This window comes from Theropithecus gelada, chromosome 11, assembly GCF_003255815.1.
Source record: "Theropithecus gelada isolate Dixy chromosome 11, Tgel_1.0, whole genome shotgun sequence".
NCBI lineage: Eukaryota > Metazoa > Chordata > Mammalia > Primates > Cercopithecidae > Theropithecus > Theropithecus gelada.
Genome location: NC_037679.1, coordinates 38,917,878 through 38,941,462, shown reverse-complemented (window position 1 = coordinate 38,941,462; position 23,585 = coordinate 38,917,878). Strand labels below are relative to the sequence as shown.

General features: G+C 33.9%; 1 protein-coding gene across 6 annotated transcripts in view; it reads left to right on the top strand.

Annotated features, from left to right (window-relative positions):
- Nucleotides 1-23,585, top strand: part of PPP1R12A (protein phosphatase 1 regulatory subunit 12A) — a 162,645-nt gene that overhangs the window by 124,394 nt on the left and 14,666 nt on the right. For 5 of the 6 annotated variants that reach the window (XM_025400850.1, XM_025400849.1, XM_025400848.1 and 2 more), the window contains 12 exons: nt 949-1,164; nt 2,364-2,458; nt 3,560-3,664; nt 4,562-4,729; nt 5,126-5,302; nt 12,236-12,326; nt 13,368-13,568; nt 13,813-13,978; nt 15,017-15,138; nt 17,181-17,246; nt 21,137-21,153; nt 22,861-22,996. In XM_025400850.1, coding sequence (XP_025256635.1) covers nt 949-1,164; nt 2,364-2,458; nt 3,560-3,664; nt 4,562-4,729; nt 5,126-5,302; nt 12,236-12,326; nt 13,368-13,568; nt 13,813-13,978; nt 15,017-15,138; nt 17,181-17,246; nt 21,137-21,153; nt 22,861-22,996 — 1,560 coding nt within the window. The remainder of the gene's footprint in view (nt 1-948; nt 1,165-2,363; nt 2,459-3,559; nt 3,665-4,561; nt 4,730-5,125; nt 5,303-12,235; nt 12,327-13,367; nt 13,569-13,812; nt 13,979-15,016; nt 15,139-17,180; nt 17,247-21,136; nt 21,154-22,860; nt 22,997-23,585) is intronic. The other variant, XM_025400852.1, reaches the window with a different exon arrangement.

Genomic DNA, 23,585 nt, shown 5'->3' with positions numbered 1-23,585 from the left:
TTTTACTATAGTTGAAATGTTTAATGTTTGGTGGGGAAATCAGTAAATTTAAGGCTGTGATGTTAAACAGAGTATTATAATTAGAAAATATCAGTTACTAGTTTTTGTTGATTGTGTTGGACATAAAATTTTTTAACCAGAGTGTATACATGGATTAAAAACAAAATTCATGTGCAGTAGTTTGTTCACTCACATGCTATATTATCTATTCTATATGTCTTTAATTGCTTTAGAAGTTTATTAGATTTTTTCAGATTATCTCATGCTAAAGCTAGAACTTGTTCCCAGTAACTTTTAAAGATTGGATCATTATCCAATTATTGGGGTTTAATTTATTATAAAACTATTTTAAAATGAAGAAAATACTTTTTGCTCGTAACTTCCCTTTTCTGTTTTCATGCTTTCAATCTTTATCTCTTTACCTGTCTTATTTTAATTGGCTTTAGTATGATTTCATTGCTCCTATCATGCCTGTGGTGGAATCAGTAGATCCTGCATCATGGAGGCAGGGCTTGCGCAAAACTGGCATTGTTCTTGTGCCCAATAAGGGTGAAAAATCTATGGTGAGGCATTTCTATGTGCAAGAATTTATATTAGGTTACAACATAACAAGTTTAATATAAATTGGTTCCAAAGATGCATGGTTTTAAGTCCTTACGGTGTGCTCATTTCTGTTTTCTGTATTTGCATCATAATTTTTCTGTGTGATATAAAGTGTGTAGTGTGTTTTCTTAAGTCTAACCCCTGGAAAGGTAGTCTATTTCTTTAAAATTTTTAGATATTTACATTTTTTACTAAGACATTAACCTATTTAGTGAAAGTGTTTTATCCTGAAACTGTAAACCATAATTTTAAATATATTATCTGTAAACTTATTGTTTCCAATTTAAGGACTGATCAGCTTTAAAAATTCTTTTTTCTTTTCCTTAAAAAATAAAATAAACACAGTTTCCAACCACAGCTACAAAAATTTCTCCCAAAGAAGAAGAGAGAAAAGATGAGTCTCCTGCAACTTGGAGGTTAGGACTTAGAAAGACGGGCAGCTATGGTGCACTTGCTGAAATCACAGCATCTAAAGAGGGTCAGAAAGAAAAAGATACTGCAGGTGTTACACGTTCAGCTTCAAGTCCCAGACTTTCCTCCTCTTTGGATAATAAAGAAAAGGTAATCTATTTCACAGTCTGGTTTATGTGAAAACTCATGATTTCTTTTCCAGGAACATTAAATCTGGTAGATTGTCTGCTAGTTATCTTTAGATCTAGGTATCAAGTTAATTAACCTTAATGAATTACATAAGACAAATGTAATTTATACAGAATTATAAGTACTGGAAAGATCAGATGTATTTGCCTAAAACATAAATTATGGGACTATACTCAGTTAAAGGAATCTATTATCTTACTTGAGAATTTATAATAGAACTGTGTTAAGGAGCAGGCTTATTTTGTTTATTATGATTCAAGAAGCTTTCTGAAATTTAAAAAACATAGGAATACATTTATTCTAGAATGTTAGTATACTCATAAGTTACATTCAGTATCTGAAAAAAAACCCAGATTTTTCATCTACCATATTACAAGCAACTTTGTCTTAGTGAGTAAATTTAATAACTCTATTTTGAGAGGCGGTATTAATATTGCATTATTTAGGGTGTACCACAGTTTATTCAATACTAGTATTTATTTCTACAGCATAGTCAGCGCTTGGACTATTTTTTGCCCATACAGTTTTCTTTCTCTACTTAGAAGTGTTTCCTTGTATCAGAAATTCAGATGAAATTGCTCCTCAAGTAATTCTAATATTTTTGCTTTTTATCAATTTGTTGTGCAATTGGTTTCCAGGTATTTTATGCCAGCTTACTAGGAATGTATCAGAGTGTCATTGTCACTACACACTCTTAGCCATATTTGGATAAATATAATGTAAATAATATTTGTTTTGACTATTTTGATGTATTTGAGAGCACTGATTATCAAGGTTCTGAATAGCTTGTATAATATAAATGCTTGAGGCCTCTCAGTGAACCATATTTGAAACTTTATTTCTGTGGAAGAATTTCAGCTTATGACACAGTATTACTTTAATCTGCTATAGAAGTTTTAGAAAAAGTCATTAAAATGTGGAGGAATTTTTTTCCTTTCTTAGTTAAAATGTTATCTGATTCTAGACTGAAAGAGAAAGAAAACTACTTTGAACAGACTAATTATTGATTGACATTAATTTTAGAGTTTAGGAATTGTTGAAATACTGTAAACTATGATAGGTATGTAATTGTACATTATTGAATAACCTTTTCTTAATACTTTTAGCATTGTCTATAGTCAGTACACAAATTAATTTTTACTTGTTTCTCTGTTGTGTAGGAGAAAGATAGTAAAGGAACTAGGCTTGCATATGTTGCACCTACAATACCAAGACGACTAGCCAGTACATCTGACATTGAAGAGAAAGAAAACAGGTGAGTTCATTTTTATTTGCTTTATGCATTCACTATAAAATCTTTATTATCTAGCATGAGAGTTAATACATGAGCATTGTAATTATGTGTGGATATGTATTGTGGGAAGAGATGGAGGGTATTCCTGAAGGAGAAAATACCAACTACATAGTCCCGAGGAGGTGCAGACTTAGTATGTTCATGAAATAGCAAAGAAGTTGTGGCTGGAACAGAGTGAGGGGAAAGTGGGAGGAGATAGGTCGCAAACTAAGTTCTCTAAATATTTGGAACATTTAGGAAAGGGGAAGGAAAGCCCTCACTTAATCATTTTAGTTTGTTTTAAATATTTTTATTTAAATATTTTAGTTTGTTTCTTCCTATTTTTCAGCTTATAGAATTTGAATTTTTTTTTTTTTTTTTTGGGACAGAGTCTCACTCTCACTCATGCTGGAGTGCAGTGGCGCAATCTCGGTTCACTGCAACCTCCACCTCTCGGGTTCAAGCAGTTCTCTGCCTCAGTCTCTTGAGTAGCTGGGGTTACAGGCACCTGCCACAACGCCCGGCTAATTTTTGTATTTTTCATAGAGACGGGGTTTCACCATCTTGGCCAGGCTGGTCTTGAAGTCCTGACCTCGTGATCCACCCGCCTCAGCCTCTCAAAGTGCTGGGTTACAGGCGTGAGCCACCGTGACTGGCCAAGAACTTTTTAATATACTTGTAATCATGTTATCATATCCAGCTTTTGATTTTTTTCCCCTAAGATCTCATAAGCAGTCTTGTATGTTAATATATATTTTTAATAAGCATTGTTTTTTATTGGCACGTAGTATACTATAAAGTAGATCTTCTGCGGTTAAAGTAAGCATCTCCCCTACTTTATATTTTGTGATCAAAAAGTATTTTCTGTAAATATCTGAATTTTCCCCCTATACTTAGGGGAAAAATTATACCTTAGGGTATAATCTTAGTACTGAAATTATTTTATCTTCTTGATAAATATTCCCAAGTGTCCTCCCAAAGGTTTTTGCTAGTTTCAGCTTATATTAATATTTACTGGTGTACAGCCTTTTTAATCCCATTTTAAAATTATCTACCAGAATCTGAAGGGTGTTCTTTTAACAGAGATTCTTCAAGTTTGCGAACAAGTAGTTCATATACAAGGAGAAAATGGGAAGATGATCTTAAAAAAAATAGCTCAATTAATGAAGGATCAACTTATCATAAAAGGTAATAATATTATTCTTAAGTGGTTTTTATGTATTCATTTATAAAAATATGAGGCAATTTTTTTGGAGCCCTCAGTTTAACATCATTTTAAACAAATGCGTGTTTTTATTAAATATTATGAGTTTTTGTTGTTTAAAACTTACTCTAAACACAGGATATATATTTAAAGATGGGTGATAATTTGTTCTTATGCCTTTCTAGTATATAATTAAGCTTCAAATATTATGAAATGTTTTTTAGATTGTTACATATTTAAAAGGAACTCCTTTAGAAGGAACTCCTTGACTAGAACAATTTAAACAGGCCAGTGTCTTAATTGATCTGGTTGTCATTGTTGATCTGGAAAGATTTGCCTTGCCCTAGAACTCAGAGCTATAGAAATACTTTCAATTGGAATGTTGGTAGTATCATGTTGAAGAGGAAAAAAAGCCCTATAAACAATTTCTTTACTAAAAGCAACCAAAAAGAAGAGTAAGATGTGAACAAGTTTCACGTAGGCATTGGTTACTTCCGAGGTATCTGACCCATTGCTGAAATAATTTTCTTCAAAAAATGTCAACGTCTTGTTTTCCGTGGGTAGTACAAAACCAAAGTGTGTTTTTCAGGCTCAGCCTGGCATGAGCATATGGTGTGGAATAGTTTCAAAAATGTGAAATAGCAGATCATTGTCTTGCTGAGAAAGTTGGGAGGAGGCACTAAAATGATACACTACCAAATTAGTGAAGTTGTCTAAACTCTAGCAAGTCGTAGATGCAACTCTTGGTGCTGGAGCTGGTGGTGTATTTAGGAACACAGTTTTTAATTTTTTTCTAGCCTTGTAATTTGTATAATGTATAGACATTAACTCTAGAATACACATACAAACACATCCTATATAGATATGACTCTTTTGTTTAGTTGCTCCTTTGGTAGAAGACAAGATGATTTGATTAGTTCTAGTGTTCCAAGCACCACATCAACACCAACAGTTACCTCTGCAGCTGGGCTTCAGAAAAGCCTGCTTTCCAGCACAAGCACTACTACAAAGATTACAACGGGTTCTTCCTCAGCAGGCACACAAAGCAGGTAAGTCACAGATACATTTTGTGCTCAGGTCTACTGTGTGCTTATGTATGTGCATGCGTTTTTGTTTAGAAGATTGTGGGGCTCTGGATTTTCTCATTTATCTTGTTAAATTTATTCGCAAACAAAAATTGGTTCAACATGAGGCAATTTTGCATGTCTGGGGGAAAATTTAAGTTCCTGAACAATGAACTTTCCTTGAATTAGACTGCTTAAAATGTAAATTTCTCTCTTTGACAACTCTGGGAGAGCTTTTTGGTTCGTAATTTAAGGATGTCTCACCTTATGTTTTAAAAAAATCCATCCCTGTAGTCATGTGTTTTCAGCTGCTAGAAAGTGCTTTCGTTGTTTAGCTGTTTTCCTTTTCTCTTTTTTGTGTTGCTGCTTATGATGCTATAGTACCTCAAATCGTTTGTGGGCTGAGGATAGTACTGAAAAAGAAAAGGACAGTGTTCCTACGGCAGTGACCATTCCTGTTGCTCCAACTGTTGTAAATGCTGCAGCTTCTACCACAACCCTGACTACAACTACTGCTGGCACTGTCTCCTCCACAACAGAGGTCAGGGAGAGACGCAGGTGTGTAAAGGTCATAACAGTACTGCTGATATATCTTGCCCAGTGATCAAAGTTGTTTTTTTGTTTTGAAAAAGATCTTGTGAGGCTGACGACCATCTCTCCAGTAGAGTAATAAATGAAGTACCCTGTCAGCTCAGAACTAAATACAACTAGCAATTATTTGTATTTAGGCTTTGTGATCCATCTCTGACAGAAGTAATATTTTTTTGTTTAAAGTCAGTGAACAAGACAGTTGTTTTCTTACCTAAACATTTTAGTTTCTAAGGTGGTTTTATTTCAAAAAAATTTTTTGATGAACTGAACACACAACACACAGAAAATTAAATGCAACATGACAAAAACAGGTTTTATCATTCTTTTCATTGTTTCCTCCATTAAGAAATTTGAAGAATGTTGAACTGTTTAGTTCCTGTTGATTTTGAGAATTTTATATGAAGATTCTCTTGGTAAGGAAAAACTTCTGTGCATAAGTGTAAGCCAGATAATTTTAAGTGTGTTGAATACATTCATTTAGTTTTGTCTCTGATACATAGAAAGCACTTATTATTTAGATTTTTTTCAAAGAGTTTGAATTTATTTTGTGTGCTTAAATATTTTTAAAACATTGCTCACTTCTTTCTGTTGCCGCCTATTGGCATGGAATCATAGATGTACAAAGGAGCTTACTAACTATCTTTTGGGATTTCCTTGCTTTACCGAAGGAAACAGACCCAGAGATAATATGTGACTATTTTACTTTTGTATGGTTTATTGGTGTGAGGGCTGAGGCTTGCCCCAAGATTGCAGGAAAAGTAGTTCAGTTCTTTCTGCTATATTATGCATAGTCCCTAGCTTTTTTTTCCTCTTGGAAAAAAAAAAAAAAGAAAACCTTAGGAAACCAAATGTCAGCCTTATTTTTATATTTTATTCTTGCAAAATTAAATTATGTAACTATTTTTTTTTACTAAAATGCTGACCAGATTAACTTTGATTTATTTCTGTCACGTAGTAGTTACATACAGAGTTTTTTTTTCTCTGTTGCCAAGTGAAGTGCCTGGCCTGTAGTAGTAATGGCCTCACAGTAATATTTGTGTTTGAATATGTGAAAAGTAGTAAGTTAGTGTTAACTTTTTTCTTCTATCATTGCATGTTTAGTTTTTGTCTATATTTAGGTTTTGTTTGTACTTCTATGATGAAATTTAGTGGTACTTTTATAATGCCACTGCAAGTGGTGGTTTGTGATTTGAGTACCAGTATAGGTCACATATTATATTTTAATTATTCTTCCCTTTTTTCCTATAAACTTAAGTCAGTTTTAGGTTGTTGTAGTGCTCTCAGTAAGACCATAGAGCCAACAGAAATTAGTATCCATCATTTAAGTTTGAGGGGTTTACTTTTTTTGTTGGTGGGGTTGGGAGGGGTTGTTGAAAGGAAGAAGGATCAGAAGTTCTTGGTTTCTTAACTCCTTACTCTGCCTTGATTCTTAAGGTTAGAATTATCTTTGAGTCAGAATCTCTTCTGTTAAATGAGGTGTTTGATTTATATTTTTAACTTCTAGAATCTTTTCTGTCTCTAGCATTCAGTGCCTTTGAAAATGTCTCCAGTGACAAAACCTAATAAATGTCTCCCCAGAATCATCAATTGTTTCAGAACAAATTATGATTCTTAACCCACAGATTGTTTATTCTGCTGAAGAGAATTGAGTTTTGACTTTTAGAATTAGTCCTAATTAGTTTTAATGGAAGACATTGAAGATTGAAAATTAAACACTTGGATATATTTTTAAACACAACATATTCTAATTGCGTAAGAAAAAAATGTGTCTGGTGACATTTTTTGTGGTCTATATTATAGAGATTTTTTGTCTTACCTTGTTTCAGTGATGTTTGCAGTCATATCAGTGTTTGTGTTTTGTTCCATGTGAAATAATTGTTTGCAATCTTGAATACATTGTTGGCCTCTTCTGTTTGTCTTTTATTTAAATTTCATCAATGGTTCTGAAATGTATATGATTTAAAATTTGCCTTAAAAATGTATATATGATAATTTGAGAATATACTGTGGCTAAAACACCAAAAAAGTCAACACAGGTATACTATTTGGGTTGCTCAGAAAATGGTAAGCATCTAAGGAATAAAATTATATACCCTGTATAGTTCTAAGAAAGAGATGCAGTAGGTAAGGTCAGTGTGATATAGCAATGATAAAGGCAACAGTGGGGTTTGATGGGTATATTCTACCATCTTTTAATGATCAGCTCTTTGCAATTAAAAGTACAGAAAATACATAAATTATTTTTCTTCTCTATGTCGTATTCTTAGAGGTCTGCTCTAGATAGGTACCCCAAAGGAGGAGAAAGGAACTGAATATTAGATGGTAATTATCAAATAAAGGAAATGTGTTTATATTACAAATTGATAAGCTATATTTTTATGCTAATTTGGGATGAATGTCACATGGAAAATTAAAATTATCTGCAGGTGCAGATTTTATAAGTCTTTCAATTAGTAACTTTAATCCCCCTAACCTTCATATGTGAAACCAGGTATGATAGATTTATTGACTTTTGTGGCAATTTGAAACTATTGAAAAGGAATCCAGGTTCATTGGGAGAGAGTGTAATGGTTGATAGTACTATTTGCCACGGTAATAAAAAAGAGCCAAGTGTCAATGCAAATTTCTCTGTTATAAACTAAATATGAAACATTTGACTGTAATCAAATCTGACAGTAGTTCACGTTCATGTTTAGTTTTAGAGCAGCTCATGAAATACTAAAGTGATAACATGCACCCTATCTGTCTTGCTGTGAACTTTTTTTTTTTTTCCAAGACAGGATCTCGGTCACCCAGGCTGTGTGTGGTTGTGTGATGATAGTTTCTGCAGCCATGACCTCCTGGGTTCAAGGGATCCTCTCACCTCAGCCTCCTGAGTAGCTGGGACTACAGGTGTGCCATCACACCCAGCTAATTTTTTAAATTTTTGTAGAGATGGAGTCTCACTGTGTTGCCTAGGTTGGTCTCAAACTCCTGGCCTCAAGCAGTCTTCCCACCTTGACCTCCTAATGTGCTGGAATACAGGCATGAGCTACTATACACAGTCTGCTATAAACTTTGTTTAACCAGATTAACTATCACATTTAAGTTTAATCTCCTTTTTTCTTCTCTTCGTTTGGTAGAAGTCTGAAAAGTAATAAATTGCATAGGGCCAGTAGGTACATACTTAAATTAAATGCATGAATGGAAAAAAATAGCCATTGGACATTTTCCAGGCTGATGTTCTTAGGAGCACTTTTTTATATTTACTGGATATGCCACAAAATGGGTCGGGGTGGAGGATTCTCTATTTAAATGGTCTTGGGAAATACTGAGTTAAGCCAAGTTAATACAGGTTACATTTCTCATTATATCACAGACCTTTTAATATGTTATTGTGGTTTTCTTAGAGAAGGTTAGAATATGTAGCATTTCCCTAATTTATACAACCGTTTTTTGTAACAAGCCCAAGCCCCTCTTATATCCCAGAATTAATGTTCTTAAATTTTAATAACAAGATTATTAGTTATTCTCTTACTCCTTTTGAATTACTTGTCCCAGGAAACTCACTATAATAGTTATAAAAACATAGTGTCGCATATCTAAATAAAATTAAAGTATAATAGTGATGGAATTTTCATCTTAATATAAGTTTATTGGATGTCCCATTCAAGTAAAACTCCATCTTGTGAATTTCTTGACTTAGCTACAAATGTAATTATGTAGAAACAGCAAGAAGAACCAGTTCTCGGAACTAATTTTAAGCAATAAGTAAGAGTTAATTGATGAAATTGAGGCAACTAAGATCTTGCGTGAGAAATTACCTGGTCATCTTAGGGTTAATTATCTAAGGAGGTGAATGCTAAGAGTAATATCATATATTCTAGTTTTAGAGAAGCAGTTTCCAAAAATTTCAGGGTTATAGAAAGAAATATGATTTCCTTATATATATAAAAGGAATGAGGGTTCTCAAAAGAGTTTTGAAAAAATGGTAGATGATTCTAAGGATGTTTGAAGATGTGCTATACTTGCTGAACTGAGAGCTTTAAAGGACACAGAGAAAAGGCATAAAACCCACAGTAAATTCAGAGGTTTATTATTATGATTGTATGAATAGTGTTAGGCTAAAAAAAAGAATTACACATTGAGAAGAATGCTAAAGCTAACAAAAGAAAGAATCTTTTTTTGAGACAGAGTTTTTCTCTAGTTGCCCAGGCTGGAATGCAATGGCACAATCTCAGCTTACCACAACCTCCACGTCCCGGGTTCAAGCAGTTCTCCTGCCTCAGCCTCCTGAGTAGCTGGGATTACAGGCATGCACCACCAAGCCCGGCTACTTTTGTATTTTTAGTAGAGGTGGGGTTTCTCCATGTTGGTCAGGCTGGTCTCGAACTCCTGACCTCAGGTGATCTGCCTGCCTCGGCCTCCCAAAGTACTGGAATTACAGGCGTGAGCCACCGTGCCCGGCCAAGAAAGAGCCTTTTTTAAAAGTAGCATTTGAGCTGGCGCGGTGACTCACGCCTGTAATCCCAGCACTTTGGGAGGCCGAGGTGGGCGGATCACAAGGTCAGGAGATCAACACCATCCTGGCTAACAGGGTGAAACCCCTTCTCTACTGAAAATACAAAAAAAATTAGCTGGGCGTGGTGGCGGGCGCCTGTAGTCCCAGCTACTCGAGAGGCTGCGGCAGGAGAATGGCGTGAACCTGGAAGGCGGAGCTTACAGTGAGCCGATATCATGCCCCAGCACTCCAGCCTGGGCCACAGAGTGAGACTCCGTCTCAAAAAAAAAAAAGGGCAGCATTTGAATAAAGAAAACTCAGTAGATCATTGCCTGGGGTTTTAAGAGGGGAATACGTGGAATAAACTTCATAAATTTAAACAGCATAGAAGATAGAGATGCAGCTGACCCTTGAACATTGTAAGAGTTAGGAGTGCTGACTCCCTGTGCAGTCAAAAATTTGCATGTAACTTTTGAATCCCCCAAATCTAAATTAATAGCCTACCATTGACTGCAAGCCTTACCAATAACATAAGCGGTTGATTAGCACATATATTGTATGTTGCATATATACTCTATTCTTACTATAAAGTAAGCTAGAGAAAAGAATGTTATTAAGATACTCATAAGGAAGAAAAATGTATTTACTAATTAAGTGGAAGTGGATCATCACAAAGGTCAGAATTCTCTTCATCCTCACATTGAGGAGGAAGAGGAGGGATTAGTCTTGCTGTCTCAGAGGTGGTGGAGAGGGTAGGAGGAGGCAGAAGAGACAGGCACACTTGGTGTAACTTTCATATAAGTGGACCTGCACAGTTCAAACCTGTGGTGTTCAGCAGTCAACTGTACTCTACTTCTGTAAGTGTTCTCTGAGAAGTGTGAGCTAGGTGGTGTAATTGGATGAAGCGTTAATGATTGGACTTCCCAAGAAATATTGATTATCAGAGGAAAGGCTTTATGTTGTGTTGCAGGGCTCTGTCATATCCTTGCTTGTTTGACTTTAATTATTTAACTTTTTTTTTTTGAGATGGAGTCTCAACTCTGTCACCCAGGCTGTGTGGTGGTGCAATCTCAGCTGACTGCAACCTTGATCTCCAGGATCAGGTGATCCTTTCATCTCAGCATCCAGAGTAACTGGGAGTACTGACATGTGCCACATGCCTGGCTAATCTTTCTATTTTTTTGTAGCGACAGGTTTCCTCATGTTTCCCAGGCTGGGCTCAAATTCGTGGGCTCAAGCAGTCAGCCTTCTTCAGCCTTCCAATGTGCTAGGATTACAGGCATGACCCATGACACCCAGCCTTGTTTAACTTTTGACACAGATTACATGCTTTTGAAAAGGTGCATACCCTGTGACAAGAGGAAACATAGGAGACAAGAGGAAACATAGGCTTAAATTTATAAGAAGAAATTTAGTGGCGATAAATGCCAAGACCTGTTCTTTATATCAGAAAATCAGTTACTCAAGAGTAACATGCTGATTTAAAAGCTGTTCATATATAAAAAACACTTGAATTTTTTAGAGCAAAGTATGAACAATAACATGTTGTCTGACGTAAGTGTCATTAGTAAAAGCACACTGACAAGAATGCAGGGAGACTGGGTGCGGTGGCTCACGCCTTTAAGCCCAACACTCTGGGAGGCCAAGGCAGGCAGATCACTTGAGGTCAGGAGTTCGAGACCAACCTGGCCAACATGGTTGAAACCCCGTCTTCACTAAAAATAAAAAAATTAGGCGTGGTGGTATGCGCAGGTCGTCCCAGCTACTGGGGAGGCTGAGGTGAGAGAATCACTTGAACGCCTCTGCACTCCAGCCTGGGTGACAGACTGAAACTTTTGTCTCAAAAAAAAAAAAAAAAAAAAAAAGATTTAGAAAGGAATTTGATACCTGTCTTCCAATGTTTGAAAATACTGTAGGTAGAGAAGAAATTAAAGCCCCTTTTAGTAGGTCATTAAATAAGATGCTTAGATTACCACTTTTGGGGAATGTTTTCAGGGCTGGAGAAGAGGATCTTCCTCGGTTAAAAACAGACAAAAAATTTACTCCTTATCCATTCTGGTTAATTGGGCTAAATGAAATCTTTCTATTTCTTTCAGTAGAGCTAAAATTTTTAATCTTCAGTTCTCTAAATCCTTTTTAAAAATGTAGTTTCATCTTAAAATTAAATTACATTTTTTTTTAAATGTAGTTAGGAAGTTAAAATGTGATATTAAAATATAATTATTAAAATATAACTAGTTCCAATCTAAAAAGAAATTATCGGATTGCATTATTGAATTTCAAAGACCATTTTCTGAAGACTTTTCCTTAAAACTTATTAAAATACTAAACCTGTATGTTTTATTCATATACATTGATAGATATTTACATTCACAGTTATTGCATTTACAACTAACAGTTTTTTTAATCTATTACTGTAGATCATACCTCACTCCTGTTAGGGATGAAGAGTCTGAATCCCAAAGAAAAGCAAGATCTAGACAAGCAAGACAATCTAGAAGATCAACACAGGTATAGTTAATGTAATTAATATATAAAACTTATGTAAGTAGCATATAAAACATATATACAGACACACACGTAAAACAAGTTACCTTTCTCTTTTTCACTTTGTTGTGAAAATATTGATGTCAGTATATAGTGTGAGTAAATCCTCAAAAGGTAAAGGTTACTCATAGCCTTTTGTACGGTTACACTGTTACTATTATATTTCATCTAATTAGCGTATGCCTTTGTGTCTTTTTGAGTATTTTATCCTTATTCCTAATACAGTGTGTGGCACAGAGTATTTGGTTAGAATAATCATATATGATGTCTAATAACTATTTAAAAGTTCTATGAATATTTGGAAGTTGTGGGCAGAGAATAGGGTCTTATATTAGGTATATTAAACAGCTAATGTGCAAGTATTAAAAAAATGTCATTCAGGCTGGTGATCTCCTTACCTCCATTTTGCCATTCTAATTATGCTATATATGATGCATACTTTTGTGTCTTTCTGCTTTTCCACAGTTAGGAAGGTCCACAGTCCAGATTCAGCTGTCTGTCCTTACCATTACTTAGCTTTCAAGCTGAACTATTTGCTAGGGCCTTAATATACTTTTTCTGCCTATACTTTTCACTGCTTGAAATCTAACCTGTTCTTCAAGGTCAAATCTTGAAAAATTTATTGAAATCTCTTTTAAGCCTTAGCAATTGTCGTGCATGTATGTACAGATATATATACACATATATACACACACACACAGAGACATATATAAACATAAATATTTATAATATAATATGCAAACAGTATATATATTGGCTATTCTTCCCTACTTTGAGCTTGTGGGGAACATTTATATGGATAGAGTATCCAGTACCTATCATTGTGCTTGCTAATGGTCATTCTTCATAGAATGAATGTAACTTGCTGTTTCCATTTGCAAACCAATTCTAAACATGCATATTTGACTTTTAATGCATTTGTATGTGATATATGTATTTCTAAAATATCCCTTTGAACAAGCTTTAATGCATCTCATAATTATATTGATCTTTTTGTGTGTGCAGGGAGTGACATTAACTGATCTTCAAGAAGCTGAGAAAACCATAGGAAGAAGTCGTTCTACCCGAACCAGAGAACAAGAAAATGAAGAAAAAGAAAAAGAGGAAAAAGAAAAACAAGATAAAGAGAAACAAGAAGAAAAGAAGGAGTCAGAAACATCTAGAGAAGATGAATATAAACAAAAATACTCCAGAACGTATGATGAGGTAACAGTATATCAAAAACACATTTAAGTCAAATGGTATGAATAGTCCTTATGATCCTCAACATACAAGAGATTTATATACCAACAAACCATATACAAAATACTGTAAAGGATTTTAGCTGGAAATTTGAATTACTTTGGCATGATTAGAACACTACTTTTTCTTTGAAATGAAGTTTTAAGTATTTTATATGTTTTTAATTGTGTTTAGTGTTTCAAATGGTTTTGATCTTAATATTTCACAGACTTACCAGCGTTATAGGCCAGTATCAACTTCAAGTTCAGCCACTCCATCCTCTTCACTTTCTACTATGAGCAGTTCACTCTATGCTTCAAGTCAACTAAACAGGCCAAATAGTCTTGTAGGCATAACTTCTTACTCCAGAGGAATAACAAAAGAAAATGAAAGAGGTAAGAATAGCAAATTTTGAAAACACTTTGCTTTCTTCATATAATCCCTTGGATTAGGGTTTCCTAAATAGTAATTCAACAGAAAAGGAACAGCATCCTAACTTGTGATTCATTGAACCTAAACAGAAAGAATATGAAGGTTGAGAATGAGAAAAGTAGAAAACAGAAATAGAAAATAATATGGCCTGCAGTTGATATTAATATTTTTATAACCTAATATTTCACAAAAATCTTCATGTCCACCTGCAAAGAAAAGTTAATATAGAACTGGTGGGTGACTATTTCTAGAAGCAATTTATTACTGTAGTACTTTTCAGATGCTTCAAGCTATTTCTTGCCTACTGTGTAGATCATATCATTTAAATAGTTTTTGTGAAATTGTTGTAAACTGAAATTACTAAATACATGTAATGATCTCACTAGAACACATTTTTTATGCTTATTTCTTGAAAAATACATCTCTCTCAACTATATATTGGCATATTGATACTCATTATTACCATTTCCTATTATTTTATATAAACTGTCTATTTAAATTCTGAGTAATTCCTACTTTAAACCAGAGATAAGTACTAAATAAAATTACTTTTAATTATAGGCATTTTATATTTTAAAGCCTAAATCTTACAGTATTAGTCATGATAATATCAGTAATAATGTAGAATAAACACCAGAAAATAAAGTTTATTCCCAATTTCCAGCTATATATTTTCTTATATTGATCATTGAGATATTTCAGTTCTTTAAACTGCTATATGTGAGGCCTGCATCGTGTTTGTAAAAATGTTGAACCAACATTTAATATTAGAGATACTCACTTCAAACTTAAGATTTTTGTCATTTCTTGAAAAGTTGACAGATCTGGCAACACTGGATCTGTATTCTCAACAATTGGCTGGAGCTAAGCAGTAGCAGCTGCCTATCATCTTCCTTTCCCCTGGATAGTCCCCTGGCCCATTTTACCCATTGTTTTTACAGTTACCTTGCAAAATTGTCAAGATATATTGCTATATTGTGGTTTATTGCAATCCTTAACAGAGGGAGAAAAAAGAGAAGAGGAAAAAGAAGGAGAAGATAAATCACAATCTAAATCAATTAGAGAACGACGGCGACCAAGAGAGAAAAGAAGATCTACAGGAGTTTCATTTTGGACACAAGATGTGAGAATCTATTAAAATACATTATTTGATAGTATTCTGTTTTTTGTTTTGTTTTGTTTTGTTTTTGTTTTTGTTTTTGTTTTGATACGGAGTCTTTCTCTGTCACCCCGGCCGGCGTGCAGTTGCGCGATCTTGGCTCACTGCAAGCTCTGCCTCCCGGGTTCACGCCATTCTCCTGCCTCAGCCTCCCAAGTAGCTGGGACTACAGGTGCACCCCACCACATCTGGCTAATTTTTTGTATTTTTTTAGTAGAGGTGGGGTTTCACTGTGTTAGCCAGGATGGTCTCGATCTCCTGACCTTGTGATCTGCCCACCTCGGCCTCCCAAAGTGCTGGGATTACAGGCGTGAGCCACCGCACCCAGCAGTGGTATTCTTAATGTGTCCAAAAGTACATACTAATAATTTCTTATATGCCTTAGATTATATATTCCTTAAATCATCACAGTGTTTTCTGAGTTGAGTTGTTAAATGAGAAAAATTATTTTTAAGGATAGTTAACTACTTAGATTGTTGGTACTACTTAAAAGGAGTAGTTCTGACCTAATTATGGAATAGAAATAATAATGTCTGAAGGTCAGAGTGCGTGTATTGATTATTTTATAATAGCTAAACTGCTCCTTTACTTGTAAAAACATCTTTTAAGAATATCTAAGGAGTCTATTTAAATTTCATTTTCATAAATATCATTATAAGATGTACATTACAGATTACTTCCATCTCAAGGCATACTAAATAGAAACAGTGCTTTGTTTATCAAATTACAACAGTCTTGTAAAAATTAGTGTTTTTTTCCTGATCCTTGAATGTAGGCCTGACACTGCTATTCATGGATTTTGTGTCCATTTTCTAAAAAATAAACCTTTTATTGAAGTATGGCATGTTCAGAAATATAACTCATACATGTATAGCTTAATGAATTAGCCCAATGGGAGCATATCTATGTAATCACCACTGAGAATGATGAATAAAAGCAGCAGTGTAGATTGCCCCCATGTTCTCCCTCTCAATCCCTATTATCCTCATTTTCAAAGTTAGCTAGTATCCTGATTTCTAACACCGTAGTTAACTATGCCTGTTTTTGAAGAGCATATGACTAGAACTATAAATTTTATAACTCAGTGTTATGTTTATAAGATATATCTGTGCTATTGTATGTAGCAGTACATTTACTTCTATTGTTATAAAAATACTTTTTAAAGAAAATTTCTATCCATTCTTTCACTGAAAACATGGAATCAGCTGTCTTCCTGTTAAACTGACCCATCTCTCACTGTATGTTCCTCTTTATCTCTTAATATTATATCTTACCTTAAATTCTGCTTTTTTGAAAAGCTTTCTTTGATTATCTTTGTATAATATATATTTTCCATTATTTTCAATTTATTTGTGTTTTTTTAATAAACAACATATTTAGGTCAACTTTTTTCTGAACTTTTTTTAATTACAGTGTTTTAGTCCATTTTCATTTTACTTAATTACTAATTAATTAATTAAATGTACCGCAAATAACATTGTCATATGCAGCTTAAAATATATAAAGAGCTAAGGCATATGAAAACAATAGCACAAAGATATGGGAAAGTATTAAATGGAGTTCAAGAGTTTTAATATCTTTGCATTGTCCATGCTGTGGACAAAATATATATTCGACTTGATGAATCAAGAGTGCATATGTCTGTTTTAAAAAGTTTAAAAAGAGAAGGAAAATCATACATAAATGACAAAGGAAGAACAGATGGGGAAATCAAAAAATAGTTTTCTATTTTTCTTTTGATTTTTAATATAGAAAAGTTAAACATATACTTTATAGAAGTAACAGAATAGTGTGAGGAGCCCTACCCCAAGTATTCATTTTTTCAGTTAAATTCCCACCCTATCCCCCAACTCCCATATTATTTAGAAGAAAATCCTAGACATCTCATTTTATCTACAAATGTCTCAATGTATATTCTGAGAGAGGACTCCCAAAAATTATTTTAAAAAATAATTTTTGAAATTATTAGTAAAATTTCCTACAATAAATTGGCAATCTATTTTTAGAGTGATGAAAATGAACAAGAACAACAATCAGACACAGAAGAGGGATCCAATAAGAAAGAAACTCAGGTAAATACCATTACTTTTTGTATTGAGAAGTATTCATATTTTTTAATAATCCTTTTAAATTGTGTTTTATTATATTTATTCATGCAAAACAGTTATTGCATACTCTACCTACATGCCGGGTATGCAATAGCAGTGTTTGCCTGGGGATCAGGATTAAAAGGACTGGGAAGGGTCACAAAATAATGTTTTGGAGGTGATGAAAATGTTCTGGGTCTTGATCCTAGTGGTGGTTTTGTGGATATACAGAACTGCCAAAACTCACCAAATTGTACACTCTAAGTGCATGTAATTTATTGTATGTCATTTAACCTTCGGCGTTAAAAGAAGAAGCAGAAAAAGAAATAGTACCCTTGGCCAAAGGAAAATATCTAAAGGCTACTCAGAAGTAGTGGAAATCCGAAAGTAGTAGGCTCAGATTTTATTTCTGTAGATTTTATTTCAAAATTATGTTCTGGAGAAGATAGGCATCTTTTAACTTTCTTTTACATATATTTAGAAATTTAGAGTCTCCAACAGATTTTTATGTTTAGAATCTAAAAGACATTTTTTTCCTCTCAGTACTGATGAAGGACCTAAAGCAAGTTTGAATGACAAGGCTGCATAGTCAGCAAAGGTTGAAAGTTCCCCCACCCGCTTCCTGATTGTTTGGCTGTGCAGAAAGCTAAAAAATATTTAAAATATTTCTATTCGTATGAGGATAGAGCTGAACAACACGAGTTAGTTCTAAACCTGGCATTGTTTAGCCTGAAATAGCATTCTGGTCATATTAATATTATTTTACTCATTTTGAGTTGAAGTTCCTTAATAGAGCAAACACATTTCTTTTTAGTCAGCAAGGATCTACAGTAACAGGAAGTGAACAAAAGTAGGTTGCCTTTGCTAGGTAACTGTGAACATTATTTTAGGGCCAAGTTTGCCTGTTTCCACCCCAAAATTTTAATTTTATCTTTAGGTGGCCAGACATTGAGGAGTGAATTGGTTCTGAGGTTACATTATTTGCAGACCTAAAGCTTTAACTGTTACCTAAACTATTTGCTTGTCAGTTATCAGAACTCCCCAATTTACCTATGTCCCTTCTTTATTATATTCTATCAACTTACCCATCATCTTCCTTTCCCAGTAGTACCCTGTAAATTCTCATCTTTCCATGAAAACCAATGGACAGGTAAACAAGAGGGGAGGAAATTAGTAAACCTTCCCTGTCTGACACCTCTCATTGCCTTATCATGCAGACTCCAACCCCCACCAAGCTGGAGTGGAAGGGAGATTATCTAGCTTTTAAAGTTGTAATTTTGAAGCATATTGATGTATATTGTATTTAGTTTTACTGTTAAAATTATATGCGAGATACGTTAAGATGAAGAGGAACATTGTTTCTAAAAAGAAAAGTTTTTTTATTTTCAATTTAAGTGTTTTTTGTTTACTTTAAATAGATCTATATTTATTTATATGTTATTCGTTACTTATAACTAAAAGAACTCCAGCCTATTTAATAGAACAATCTATTTGTTGTAACTCCAAATAGGTTGGAGTTCTTTTAGTTAAGTAACGAATAACATATAAATAAATATAACAAATATAAATAACAATATGAAACCTAAGTCAAACTGGATTAAACAAAGAAAATGTACTCCAGTTATATTCTGCAGTCCTTTGTGTCAGCTTCATCCTCAAGCTGATTTATCTCATAGGGATGAGATTATAGTTGGCTTAGGATAGACAGGGCCTATCACTGAACTGTTGCAGCCATTTTGCTACCAACATGGGCTACATGTCATCTCACCTAAACCTAGTAACTGCTACACCATGAGAAAAAGGAAGAATGGATGTAGATAAATAAATAAGATGCAATGTATGTGTGTAGATCAATATTTTCTCTATTCACATAGATGTTATGTGTCCAGAAAAGGTTGGTTAGATAACAGTGGTTATCTAGAGAATGGAGGGATGAGAAATTACACAGGAACTTTGTATACCATTATATGAACTTACAATACCATAGTCAGAAAGATATTTCTGAATATCATTCTATATGTTTTAATCTTTTTTATCTTTAAAAGCATATTTTTACTTTGGAAAATTAATCTTAAAATTTGGGGAACAAGGGCATTATGCTAAATGAAATAAGCAAGTTACAAAAAGACAAGAACTATGTGATTCCACTTATTTTATTTGGGTATCATAGAAACAGAAAGTAGAACCATTGTTGCGAGAGCTAGGAAGAGGAGGACAAAGGAAATTGTTCAATGGATATAGAGTTTTATTTTTACAAGATGAAAAAATTCTAGAGATCTTTTGCACAACAATATGAATATAATTAAAAATACTGAACTATATACTCTAAAAAACAGTTTACATAGTAAATTTTACAGTATGTGGTTTTTACCACAATTCTTAAAAGTTTTTAAATGATAGGCCGGGCATGGTGGCTCACGCCTATAATCCCAACACTCTGGGAGGCTGAGGTGGGAAGGTTGCTTGAGCCCAGGAGTTGAAGACCAACTTGGGCAACATAGGAGACCCTATCTCAACAGTAAATTTAAGAAATTAGTCGGATGTGGTGTTGCATGCGTGTAATCCCAGCTAACTGGGAGGCTGAGGCAGAAGGATCACTTGGGCCAGGAAGTCGAGGCTGTAGTGAGCTGTGATCATATCAATGCACTCCAGCCTAGGAAACAGAGTGACACCTTATGTCAAAAACAGTAATAATAATCAGTGATAACACCATGATTTTTAAAGACAAACGGAATGTGAGTGATTTCTGTGACTAGACTTTCTATTTTTAAAATTTAAATCAGTGAATGTAAGTGCAAACTATAAGGTGAGATGTATTATTTTTGTTTGATACGTAGACATTTTAGTTCATGAATAGCCATTTTACTGAATTTGAATATGTTGAAAATTGAAATTTATTCTTTAAAATTGTTAGTTGTTGTAAAACCAAAGAGTAAATTGATAAAATAAAACATTAAAAAACAATGGAAGGAGCAAAGTTAAAATTGGTTTTGCAGAGGAAATTTACATAGACTTTAGTAAAACATTTTTAGTCCAAAATAGGCTTAACAATCCCAAAAGTAACCTAGTAATTTTACAGTATCTCCAAAGATAAATATAATGGGAAATCACTAATATTTAAATTAAGAAGTTTAACAAACCATTCTGTATAGTTAAATTATAGAATCAGTGAGTATTTCAATAGAAGAAGAAAAGGCTAAATTTGACTACTGAAAAAGACTACTTTGGCCCCCAGTAAGAGTGTTTTACCCTATTAATCTTTTCACCACTTAAATAAGACTTTCTGGAACTTGAGTGTAGCATACCACTTGCTTGAGAAAATTAAATTTCCTATCACCTAACTGCTAACCTTAAAGGTATATAGCTAGATTTCCAGAAAGTAAATTTTAAACAAAATATGTATATACTGTTATGTATAAAGTACCTTAGGTGTTCATTTGTTTGCTTCTCATTGCCTCAGAAACAAAAATGAGTAAAATGACTGCTTTGAGATATCATAGTAAAGTCAACATTTCTTAATGTAAATATATTACTTCCTCCTGCTCAGTGGGTATATGTAATAGATATCTTTGTCTCTTTTTTTATTTTAATTAAAAAATATTGTAAGTGGTCATTGTAGGAAGTCACAGGAGATACCCATAAATTGCCACATGTAATTGCATGATGATATGCCTTTGAAAATATACAGTGACTCTGTATTCTAGAACCTCTTTCTAAAACAACCTCAGTAAAATTAAAACACATGTAGAAAACAGATGTTAGTTTAATAGTTTGAAAATGCTATTGATACTACATTAAATTTACTTAATCAGAGGTTAATAGTTTAATGAAAACATAAAAATTTAGTATGCCTATGTTTTTCTCTTTCTTTCTAGACGGATTCCATTTCTAGGTATGTTTTATTTATTTTTTAATTGACTTTTTTCTTATTTTTATCTTTGTTAAAAATGTTTTGCTAGGAATCTATGGATTTTGTAAGTTTATAGAATTATTTGATGATAAAAAAATTACAGAAATTTTGATGGCCTTATCATTGTTACTAGCTTTCTTTGTTAAAGGCTTTACTTCTAGATCACTAGTCAAAGCAAGTGAGATTTTTTCCCAAATCTCTACAACAGAGGTATTCCAAAGTTTCTTAGGTTAGTTCAACTATCTCATTATTAACATCAGGGACTGATAAAACCCACACTTGGCCAGAAATATATTTGATTAAGTATTCAGAATCTTCTCTTATGTAGCCCTGCTTTAGACAAAAGAGAACCAATGAAGACACTTTAAAAAATGTCATCTAGCTCAAGCCTGTAATCCTAGCACTTGGGGAGGCTGAGGCAGGAGCATCGCTTGAGTCCAGGAGTTGAAGACCAGAGTGGACAACATCAAGACTCCATCTCTACCAAAAAAAAAAAAAAAATTTTTTTCCTTAATTATCCAGGCATGCCTATATGCTCCTCTATTCCTAACTACTGGGGAGGCTGAGTCAGAAGTATCACTTGAGCCCCCAGGAGTTCAAGGTTATAGTGAGCTATGATTGTGCCAGTGCACTCCAGCCTGTACTCCTCACTGGACACAGTGAGACGCTGTGTCTTTAAAAAAACAAAACAAAACAAAAAAAAAAGTGTCACCTAATTCAAAATTATCCATTTTTTCAGAGAACCTCCACTCTATCCTTGATTTTGATCTCCATTCCATTTCTCTTATCATTGTTAACCACAGCCCTGTAAGACCAATAATAAATTTCTGTCTGCTGATGATTCTATTGAATTGAAATGCAGAGCCAATGGCATCTGTCAGAAAAGGTAATCTGAATTTCAGAACCAGATGATAAGAGAATTCTCCTTTACCAATAAGATTTGTTTTTCCTGTTTAGGACAAAGCCATTACCTGTCACTTTGGATATACTTTATTTCATCAAATCTAAGACATTACTCATTTTTAGAACACCATTGTGTTACCTACTACTAAAAAAAGGAAAGGTACTACCAATTAAACTAGAATGCATCGTCAATTGTAAGCCATTTTCTGGTTTTGGAAATATTAAAATGTGGGAGGAAACGTACAATTTAGAATATTAATCATATGAAACCAGTTTTGGCTTTTAAACATGGAAATGTTGACTCTCTTCCTCAATTAATGGAAATTAGTAGTATTAAAAAATAGCTGGGTGCAGTGGCTCATTCCTGTAGTCTCCCAACACTTTGGGAGGCTGAGGCATGTGAATTGCTTGAGCCCAGGAGTTCAAGACCAGCCTGGGCAACATGTTGAAACCCTATCTGTACCAAAAGTACAGAATTAGGCATGGTGGCATGTGCCTGTAGTCCCAGCAACCCAGGGGGCTGAGGTAGAAGAATCACTTGAGCCCGAGAAGTCAAGTGCAGTGAGCTGAGATCATGCCACTGCACTCCAGCCTGGCAGCAGAGTGAGACCCTATCTCAAAAAATAAAATAACTTCCCACTTATTATATATCACAAAAATTAATCAGATAACAGAGGGAGACTGTGACCTACACTTTTGAACTGTCAAGTTATATGTGTACTAGGATGTATGTTAATATAAGTTGTAAAAGCCTATAACAAGGTTTTTTATTTAAATCTTTTGAAGATATGAAACCAGTTCTACATCAGCTGGTGATCGATATGATTCCTTGCTGGGTCGCTCTGGATCATACAGTTACTTAGAAGAAAGAAAACCTTACAGCAGCAGGCTAGAAAAGGATGACTCAACTGACTTTAAAAAGGTACTTGGGTTATTTAGTTATATTTAATAAAAAATAAGTTATCTTTTATGTTGAGATACTCATATTCAAATGTTATTTTAAAAACTCATAATGAAATGAGTAAAATGACTTATTTTCATTTTCAGTTTTCGGCAAGTGATGGTAAGTAGAATATAAATAGCTGTTTGTTTATTAAAGGGAAGAGAAAATCATCCAAGATGATTTTACATTTAAGTGTCTCAAGTCATTGCTATGATTGAGCTGGAAAGGAGCATTCAGTAAACAGGTGCACACAAGTGTATGCACACTTTGTTTCTTTGTTTGTTACTAGGAAGCAGCCAAACAGAAGATGGCTTTTCCTAAGAGAATATATTGATAGTTTTTCATAGGTAACTGAAAAACTTGGGGCAGCTCAAGTGCTATTAAGGATTAAAGTAATTAAGAAATAAATCCCAGAAACTCAATAATCTGGGATTCATTTATATATGCATATTTTGTGCTTTATAGTAAACAGAAAGTCTGTTGGAGAAGGAGAAAGCTTATGGCATTTGTACATGTCCGCAGTTATCTGGCAGCTGTTTGAATAACATACTTTTTTAAAAGCCAAGTT